At 30.8% G+C, this 11,099-nt stretch overlaps 1 protein-coding gene across 2 annotated transcripts in view; it reads right to left on the reverse strand.

Moving 5' to 3' along the window:
- The window catches only part of LOC129235274 (zinc finger Y-chromosomal protein 2-like), a 91,440-nt gene extending 81,459 nt beyond the window's left edge, over nucleotides 1–9,981 (reverse strand). Inside the window, exon 1 of one of the 2 annotated variants that reach the window (XM_054868991.1) lies at nucleotides 9,906–9,981. In XM_054868991.1, the coding sequence (XP_054724966.1) occupies nucleotides 9,906–9,924 (19 nt within the window). In that variant the 5' untranslated portion in view covers nucleotides 9,925–9,981. Of the gene's footprint in view, nucleotides 1–9,556; nucleotides 9,605–9,905 lie in introns of those variants that run through there. The other variant, XM_054868992.1, reaches the window with a different exon arrangement.
- Nucleotides 9,982–11,099: the final 1,118 nt, after the last annotated feature.

Genomic DNA, 11,099 nt, shown 5'->3' on the forward strand with positions numbered 1-11,099 from the left:
TCCTCACAAAACCCATTTCCCCAAAATCTCCCCAGAGAGCAGCAGATTTCCCCCAATCTGGCAACACTGAGGTAGGGTATTTTGGCAGGAGATAAGCTATGTCTGTATGTGTGTGTGGATTAATGTGAAAAAATGTATGCTGGCGATCATCAATGTAAAAAATTGAGTCACCAAATCAACTTCAAACCTGGATCTAAAGGTTGAAACCTGTTTAAAATAATAAGTTATTGTGAATGTAAGTTACTCTACAAATATACAAGTCCTGTAAATTATTACTCTTATTGGGAACTTGCAGGGTGGAACAAAGTACATCCAGCTACTTGAGGTTGATTCTGGGTCGTTAATGGAACAAAATATGATTACCTTTTCAGCAAAGAGCTGTATAGGTATAAGAGCTGTATATCTACATTTATTGTAAAAAAAAAAAAAAAACTGGGATCTAAAAGAAGAAATACAGCAGTGTGCAAAATAAGCTAAAAATGTCTATTTTTGGTTAATTTCACGTAAATTTGCTGCTTATGCGCAAGCTAAAAAATGTTAAGGAATACAAATATTTTGAAAGATAAAGAAAAGACTATTCAAAGAAAGCATTTAACAGTATTAGCACAAAAAAAAATAAATTTCTATAAAAATATTTGAAAATTGTCCATTTTTTACCTTAATTTCGAGCTCTGCTGCCAATGCGCGATCTGAAGACATAAATATTATTTTTTTTTAATTAATTTTCCTACGTTTAGGATGGCAATACACAACTATTTTTTTTTTTTTTGCTATTAGAAGTTGCTTATTGAAAATTTTCTTTTTTTTTTTGGCCCACCCTACCCTGCATGACATCAAAATGTAACGAAATGTTGCTCAATTTATTACTATTTATTTACCTATATCTTTTGCAGAATGTTAATGTGAAAATTGTTTCTACATTTGCTACATTATCACTTAAACAGCAATAAAATAAATAAATAACATCATAGTCTGAATAACTTCTCAGTTTATTCTTCCACACAACCCTCATGCTTCCTTTTTTTTTTTCATTTTGGATATGACTAACCTACATTGTGATTTTGAAACCCTGAAGTTCATCACTAAATTGTTCATATTTCTCCAATTATGACACTGAAAAGAAAGATTCTTTGGTTCAAACGATATGTTTCTTTCATAATTTCATCAAGTCTTTCAATAAAAAATAGTATAGACTGTTGTAATACATATGTATGTATTAGTTTTACAATTTATTTCATATTTAGCTTTAAAAAAAATTCCATACACTTTTTGCATTTTTTTTGTAAAATATCGAGTTTTTGGGTCTTTAGGTACCCAGGCCTTGGGTAAATACCCAAAAAATATTTACCTACCGCTGGGTATTTACCCGATCCACATCACTACAAACATACGAAATTACACATTTTAGCTTGTAGTGTAAGTCACGAAAAAATACTAAAGTTTGCCTAAATTTTATAAATTAAATTGGATTTTCAAAATTTTTAATAGTAAGTCTTTTAATTCAAATTTGGATTCTCCTAGAAAAGCATTCAGAATTCCAAGTTCATTTGAAGAAGCCATTGCTAAAGTTAAGAGAAGCTTGGACTGAAGAACAAATGAAAGCAAAGCTCTTATAAAAAAAAAATGGCTCACATGTTGGTACCAGACATGTTGTCATCACCACTCCCTCAACAATCAAGAGTCAAAAAATAAGTAACAAAATAAAAGTGCAAGTAAATAGCAAGCAAAAAGTTTTTTGAAGAAGATAGCATATCCTATCAGGAACCTGAAGGGCAATTCCATGGAAAGTAGGACATGATAGGTGATTTTTTTTTCTTTGTACTACATGGATGTGTTTATACATCATTTTTCAGTGAAATTTCCAAAAAAAATAAACTGGAAACATTTTAAATATTTGGATGCTATACTTTTCATAAAATGGTGAACAAAATATCATTTCTTTGTATGGAAAATGAAGACATTTCAAAGCAAATTTCAAAATTAAAATTTAACACAATTTAATTTGTTTTGTTAGGATTTTAATTTTTACAGTATAATTAGGTATTTCTCTATTGGTTACCATTAAAAAATTATTTATTTAAAATGTATATTTAGTTGCTAGAAAGTCTCAATAAAACATCTTAACTCATATTCTATATGCTAACAACTCAACTCAGCATTGTATCTAAATTGGCTGTTGAAGAATCACTTGTTATACCTAAGCAACTATTCATAAATGCAACTGATGAAAACAAGGGAAATTTAGAGCCTGATGAAACAGAGAGCCTTAAGGAAATAGTTGAAAAGTTTTATGAGCAAGACGACATAAGCAGAATTGCTCCTGGAAAGAAAGATATCATAGTGATTCATAATAATGGGTGAAAAATTGACAAAACGAAAGCGACATCTATTTACTTCATTAAAAGAGGTTCATGTTATCTTCTTAAAAAATAATCTGTCAATTTCAATCGGAAATAGTAAATTTGCGGAATTTCGACCAAACATGTTTTATTCAACAGTAAGTTGCCACATAACATTTGTATGTGTAAGCATCATGAAAATTTTATTAATTCCATAAACTCCTTAAGTAAGTTCATAGAGCAACTCCCTCAATATACACAATGATTTTCCTAGACAAACAGATGTGATGCTGCAACAGAAGATTGCTGGCTCAAAAAATGCAATCAGTGCAATTTTTAAGCTTTCCTCAAGAAGTTTTGTTTATTACATGATGAGGATGCTGTTTCTTGGTATACATGGAAGACTGATGGAAAAGAAAGAACAGACAAAGTTCTTCAAGAGGGAACTACAAAAGATTTGCATAATTATGTATACTCACAACTTCCAAACTTTATGGAACATTGCTACATAAAAAGAAACCAAGCTGAAAACTACAATGCTGCAAAAGAGAGGGTCTTGTCTGAAGAATTTGACAGGAAATAGGCACTCATACAAATTGATTTTTCCGAAAAGTACAAGTGTATGTTTCAGAGCAAAATTCAAGCTGTGCACTGGGACCTGTCACAAATTAGCCTTTTTACACCAGCTCTTTATTATGATGGCAATATACATCCAATAGTCCTAGTGTCAGATGACTTGACGCATAGTAAAAAAACTGATTGCCATGTGGACTTTATCTTGGAAAAACTTCCAAGCCATATTGAAGTTGTAGATGTGTGGTCTGATGGGCCTGCATCTCAATTCAAAAACTAGTATGTGATGCCCTCTTTAAAACATTTGCAAGAAAAACATAATGTCATTATTGCACTAGGGTTCGTACTCAATTTCAGAAAGAAAATGAAGGAGTTTTGAAGGAGTAAAATGAGATTTTGAAGGAATACTTTTGTGCTATCCTTAAATGTTCTCACACTTCGTTTTCGACAGATTTGACCCCCTTCCTCCTTCGTCACACTTTACCTTACTCCTTCCCTTGTCACATGTCATGTTTTTTTTTTCATAAACATATTGTTATAATAACTGTGTGATGTCACTTTTTGGCACCTTCTCTGTTCCCCTTGTCACAATTTCATGAGCCTGTCTCCTCTTTAAGGCATGACATCACTTGTGGATGACTCTTTTTACAATGTCAAAACTGCAATTTACTAAACAATTCCTTTTTTAGTACAATCACTTAATATAGCAAATTTACTTATGTATATTTAAATATTTAAATACTAATTTGACAAAACTTTTGCTACTGAGAGTGTGATGGAGAAAAAAGCAATAATCATAAAACTTGAAAAATAGCCAAGCACCATTTAAGCATGATTTACTACACTTATGAAATGTCTTTGTTATCTAATAATATTTTTGCGTTCAATTTTATGACTTCTATAACCAATTTGTAAATCATATGTTTATGGGGAAATATATCAAATTATTATATTAAAATCACTCTTATACCTTCGCAAGTGTGACAAAGTCAAGTTGTTGATTGAAATATTTTAAATTACTGTCATAGAAGACGATTATGTATAGATCTAAAAAAGAAGGAGTTTTGAAGGAGTTCAAATCAAAATGAAGGAGTTTGAAGGGTCCTTCAAAAAAAATTCCTAAATGAAGGAGTATAAAAGGAGTTTTGAAGGAGCGTACGAACCCTGTCGCATGGGACTTTTTTGCCACATCACATGGCAAGGGCTCAGTAGATGGAATAGGAGCTGCTGCAAACAGGAGTAGAAATGGTCAACTTTTAATACATAGGACATTTTCCACAAAAAATATAGGACAAATATACGGCACGTTTTATGATGAATAATACTGATATGAAAAAATAAACAATACATAGTATATATAATCTAGATAAAGAAGGTACATGAACCTTTTCTTTTGCCTCTGATTGTTATACATCTCTACAAGAATTTCCCATTTACTTATGAGTTTTGTATTTAGTACAATGATAAATCAGGATAAAACGGAACTCTTTCCTTGGCAATGAATGCGTAATTTATTGGTTTTCCAATTGCAGTACCTTAATTAACCTTAAACTCTTATTATAGAGTCAATGCTTTAAGATGATCTTTCTTATGTCAGTATCTTGTTTGCGAGAAAAACCTCTTTCAACTGGTGCTACATCTTATGAAAGGTGCTTAAGACTTTCACTACTAAAAAACCTAAGTATTTGCATCTAGAAAGCTGATCAATTTTTATCATTACGAAGTATTTTTTCAAAATGAATTAATTTACATCCAAGTAACATCCAACCCCCATTCCTCAACATTTTTAACAAGATAGTGACGTATCAATGGAAGGATCCTGTAAAAATCTTATTTCTTTTTTTAATTTTCTGAAAAGCCTTTTTTTCAAGCAAAAAATATAGTGTTCAAATAATGTAAAACTCTGATTTTAGTAAGGAGTTTGAATTTTGACTCCAGGCAGGGTTATCTTTTTTTTTTTTTTTTTTTTGCATAATTACCTACATTTAAATATTTCAAATAGACCTTTTTTTTAACATTAATAGTGGCTGAATCTTCCCACATTTTGTTGTTAGTGAAAATTCATCGGCAAAGTGTTTCATCGATAGTTTGGAGAGCTTGTCATAAAATATAGATCATTAAAGCTTTCTCTTAAAACAAATTGAAAATTTTGTCAAAAATACTCTACACAATTTAAAGAGACAGGTGCTGGCAGATATTCCAAAAAAAAAAAAAATTACAATCAAGCATCTTGTTTTAAAGCAGTCTTGAATTGTCAAGTTGTGAAAGAAAGTGCGAATCAAGTGACAAAACGGCTTTTCAATGGTAATTTTCTACAATTTTTTATAACAAACTAGAAGAATATAGGAAATATAGAACATTTTCAAAAATATAGGAAACATAGGACACTTTTGATGCTTTTTTTGAAAATATAGGAAATATAGGACTACTTCTACCCCTGCTGCAAAACAAGGTGTTTGGCTTAACACTAAAAATCGACGTTATATAGTACGCAATGCTTTGGATTTTATCAAAGCAAGTCTGTCAACAGAAATTGACATAAATTGTAAAAAAAAAAAAAAAAAAAAAAAACAAGTTATCCCCACTGTTGTTAATTCAAGAAATCATTTTTGTTTTCAAGAAATCAAGTAAATATGCCAGTAAAAGCATATTATTTGCTTATATGCTTTAAAACTGCTAATCAAATTTTATAATGTATGGGTAACAAGAGTAACCAATAATTTGTAACAAGAGCAGGGTTTAAGCTGGGTTCAAAAGTTCTTTAGCATAAAAGCTAAAATTAAGGGAAAAATGTTAGCAAAATGCTAAAATGTTACACATTCTCATATGTTTATATATGCCTCAGTGTGTTTATCTCCAGTTGAAAATAAAATTCATATTTCATCTGTGACATCTTTGAAGAAATAAGTATAACAGCTATTTTTTTAAAACATAAAATAAAAGAAAACACGATTGGTGTTTAGAACGTTGCAGTCCCCTCCTCCTAATAAAGCAGTTATTGGGGGACATAATGCTGAATAAGACTAATAGTTATTGAACTTAATAGTAGTTTAAACATCTTAGCTAAGATTTAAAAAAGATTTAAGTTGATTATTGCCATGCATGCTTCCTCTCTAGGATCATAACATTTCTTCTTTTTAAAAAAAAAAAATATTTATTTTTTATTTGAGCAAAAAAGCGAAAATGCATTGCTTTATTTTCGCAATTCGGATAGTGTTTTCGCATTATGCGAAAAATGCGACCGTAGCGGAAACCCTGAACAAGAGTAACCGAGAATTTTTCTACTATTAAATTTTAAATAAAAATTTAAATGTTTGAAATGACTGTCATTTAATAAATAATCCTTCCTCTCTTGAAAAAGCATAAAATTTCATAATTTTGATATATAGTTTAGATAAAAAAAATATTTTCATATGGCATTACAAACTTCATGTTCTTTTCAGGTAACAAGAGTAACCATACTTCAGATGAATCATTCAAAAAAACTAAAACATTTAATCATGTTTTTCTTGTATATAGAAAGGAAAGGCAGGTCCTTTTCTTTATTATTTAGCAAAAAATTTGATGATTTTATGTAAAGGATATGAAAAAATGAATGTAAAACTAAAAATATACCATTATAAATGTAACAAGAGTAAACGTGGAATTGCACTAGAGTAAAAGATTTAGTAACCGTCAGACATAAAGATGGCAAGAAAACGAAAGTACAGAAATACTTCTAGGCAAAAAATATGCCAGTTTCAAAAATGAAAATGTTGATGTCAACATTGGTCTGTCTAAATTTTGTGAACTGTGACCAATTCATGTTTGAGGAAAGCTGGGAAGACTGCTTCTATTAAAATTGTATTCATTGTGGAAACTTAAAAAATCTGCACAGTACTATTACTCAAGATTTAGCTGAAAAAGAACTAGAAGAGGAGATCAAATACTTCTAGTGGATAACAGATAATGAGATAAAAAGTCTCAAGGCAAAGCATTTCTTCAACATTGGAAGAAGCTTTCGAAAAGTTGAAAAAAAAAAAGGGGGAAAATGCCACAGTTCCTGCAACATGTTTAAATTAAAAGCCAACAAGAAACCTTTTCTTGCAAACAATGCCCCCAAACACTTTATTATAATCTTTTGTTTTTAGTGAAAATTATAACTTTTGTTTTCAAGATGAAATTCAATCAGCCCGTTGGATTTCAAAATCTTGCACTATTTACACTGCAATGGCTTGCTTTCTTGACGCAGAAATATGCAAAAAAAGGGTTGTTAAGCATTTTACTGCACAAATTGTTAGGAAAGAAAATGTCTGCAATGGAAAGGATTTTTTTTCTTCATTTGGCATGAGAAGGGAGACATTTCAGACATTGATTTGATTAAAGGCATAATAAAATTACTTAAACCTGACTTTGCTTGTCCCTACAGTGAAACCTCTCTGAGCTGCCACCCCTCTTAACGACCACTTTTTTGCACCACGGATTTTTTAGCCCATAGACTTAAGTGTTAAAAACACCCCTAGCAATGGCTACCCAACCCCTCTGAACAGCAACCGAGTGGATGTGTCCATTCCATTTTTCAGGAAAATCTATTCTCTTTCTGTTTCTTATCTGCAGCTTTCAAAAGAGGAGGAGTTCAAAGAGGAGAATTCTTATTGGCCTTTGTCGAATTCAGATAATTTTGGTGTAAAATGTCTCACTCATGTTTATTTTATAGTTGGGGGTTGCAAACAACATTGTCGGAGATCATTTTATGAATCTCGAACTATGTATTGAAATTCCGAGCAATATGAACGCGAAAAATAGGCAAGAAAATTAAAAGAGTATGATTTCGAATTCTTTCCAGCATGAAACAGCAATGGACAGCTTTGATAATTACACTGCAGACTGAGAGAAACATTTTCTGGGTAACAAGTTGGTAAAAATAAGCATTTTTCAATCAAATCTAATATTAGTTTAGGATTGGTTTAAATTAACTAATCAGTTCGCTCTGTGTAATTAACATCTTTTGAGCAAATACAATTTTATGCCTTTCAGGCACTAATACAGCCTCTGACCATCAATTCACGTTCTGTAATCATGAGCAGACTAGACAGGTCATCGGAAATTCAGATTCAATGATAAATAAATTGGTTAGAGCAATTTATTTATCATTTTGAATTGAAAAACATTTTGAATTGCAATAAGCAACATTTTGAATTCAATTTTAAAAACAATGGTTTGAGAAGATTAAAAACCTAAGTGACAAACTTTATCCTTTCTTAAACAATAATTAAATAATATACTACAAGTTCTAGACGGGACAATCCCGGTTTTCAGGCAAAATCCCGGTGTCCAGGGCGGTTTATTTATCACCATCACAGGATTTTAATGTGATTTTTTTTTTTATTTGCTAATTACAAAAACCTTAAATTTTGCTCTTAATAATTTTCTTGATTTTTAAAATTTAATGTACTGTTCTATGTATTTTTAATGAGCTTAGGTATTTTAGTATGCGAGTAAATGATATTTGAGTCCTCTTACAATTGCATTGATTACTGTATTTATCACAATTCTTACATTGTTTATGTATTTTTGAAAGGCAGAATCTGTGTCTGTTATCACCTCTGTTACACTTGGAAATATCCAGTAGGTAATTACATAGCTTTATTGTTGACGCTGGACACATGAAAAAAAAATTGTTTGAACTATCAGATTGTTTTAAGTAAAATGTGCCAATAAAGCGAAAATTTTGTTGGTAAGCTGTCAAGTCAATGAACTCTACCATACTCTATGGAAAAAATTTACTGAGCAATGTTTTTGAAAAAAAGAAAAAAAAAAAAGAATTCAAATGTTGTAATTTGGAATATCTTCATGATTGCGTGAAATTAATAAAATATTTAGCATAAGGTTTTGTTGACAACCCATTTTTCATCAATTTGATCAAGTTTCGTATTTTTAATACCTACTAATGTGATTGGCAGTAAAAAAATAATCTGAATAAATAAATATCTCTTCAAATTATTTCAAAACACAAAACGAAACAAAAAACTAAATTCAGAGTGATCTTAAAGCAAATCATTGAACGCAAAAATCGATAAGAATTCATATATGAAACGGCCAGGACGCCATTTTCTTTTAGATTATCCAATACGTACGTCAATCATTAAGATTGCTTATGTCAAACTGATTTATTTACAGTAGTTTTAGTTTATAAATATCAACATTTTGTTCCTAAATCTGTTTTTACAAAACTAATACCAATAGCGCCATGCTTTTTCTCGCAATTAGCGCCATCTATTTTTCGGTCAAAAGGTTCCCTCTATTTTGATAAACGGTCGCTTTCTGGCAAGGAGGAAGCATCGCCATATTGCATTTTAAAAGCGACTAAATTAGAATACTATACTACCTGAAGTCTCAATGCGCTTATTTAGAACAAAGTATTTTACGCACAAATGATTAGAACTATTTGGTTGTAAGTATTAACATAATTTCTAATTGAGCACTCCAACAGATCTACCGAGTTATAAGCGATGTAAATATTGGGAATTGCAACCTCAACAACATTTTGCTTTGTTGCAGATGATAATCATTATAGAAACTGAGTTATTAGCTTCATTTATTTTAATTTACTGTTGCAAATAAATGTAAAATCTGCTCTGAAATATTAATAATAATAAACTTACCTAAAATTTTGACAAATCTCAACACTGGATGGCGTTAGCGACTTCTACCACCATGAAATAATTTGCAATCGATCAATACTTTTCATCATTTGTGTCGGCAATCGTATCGTAATCTTAACACATTTTCATCGAAAAATATTAAAATTATGTTTTAATGATTAGGGGCTCCAAAGTTCTTGTAGATAGTGACTTTTGTCATACATTTCAAACAAATTTGATTTATTTCAAAAATACTTGTTCGGTCAAATTTTGTTTTTTCGCTTAACATCAGGGGGAAAAGATTTAACGTTCAAGTAATGTTGTTTGACAATACCCTGATAACACATTATTTTTAATTTAAAAAACTTACCTTTTTCTCTCCTTTTCATTTTGTTAGTAATAATATCGAATGATGCCAAGTTTCTACTGTTCCTCTACAGTATGTCACTCTGATTGGCTAATGTTAAAAGGCATTTGAATGGATCTACTTCTTGGAAAGCTTTTCGCTCTTCTTGGCGTAAAACTTAAATTTTACTATGAACAGTGGCATTTTAGTTGGCTGAATCTTTCTTGTGCCAAATGGCACTTTGTTCTGAAATTACGCCAAGTTACTACACTACAGCAAGGGTTACGATTTAAATTTCGGGAGTAGTAGGCACTCAGTAATATTATATATAATTACCGGCAGATGACGCTTTAAACCAATTTAGTCAAATTTGACGTCAATCGTAACCGTATTTCGACGCAAGAATATGAAAGGAAAAGTAAACAAAATTGGGTTTTTCTTCAACACTATTTGCGTTTTTGTAGTTTGATTGATTTGGGGAAAGTATAATCTTCAATTGCAGTATTACTGCTTGAAAATCACGTAATTGAGTTCGACACTGACTGGGACTGAGTGGTAGATCGAGTACTAGATTTGGGTGAAACGAAATAGGCTCCTTCAACTTTTTCACTTTATGATCAATGTGGGATAAAATTTTGTTCATAAATGATACAATACTGTTTACCGTTTCAGGGTTCCAACGGGCTCTCACAAAGACCGGGCCCCCTCTTAAAGCCATATTTAGTGAGCAAAAACCTAAAAAACTACTCAACGACCCCATTTTTTATCCTTTAGGTTACTCCATTTCAGACTTTCTTGAAACTTTTAGAAGTCATCTCTTTGACGTGCAAAATTTATGTACATTTTTTAAAACAAAAACTATCACACTAAAATAACTTCGACAACTATATGCACTTCAATTTAATATATGATTTTCAAGCTTTTTTTCCTCACAATTTAAAAAATCAAAATTTTTTAGATAACAATGTTGAAAAAGATTTTTTTTTTCTTTTTCAATGTTCTTTTTAACGAATGCTTCCAAAATGTTTCATATTGGGACCATGAATTGACCAGCAGATACTGCAAATAATATGGGAAATTTTTTTGCAATTTTCGATAAACTTTTGCTTTAGAAAACTAACCTCGAGTTTTATGAGAGCTACTGTTTTATAATAGCTCATTTCAATGAGAATTGCCCACACTTTCATTTGATCTCTAACTTGAATCATTTTCGAGGGA

Source organism: Uloborus diversus, chromosome 2 (genome assembly GCF_026930045.1).
Source record: "Uloborus diversus isolate 005 chromosome 2, Udiv.v.3.1, whole genome shotgun sequence".
Classification (NCBI taxonomy): Eukaryota; Metazoa; Arthropoda; class Arachnida; order Araneae; family Uloboridae; genus Uloborus; species Uloborus diversus.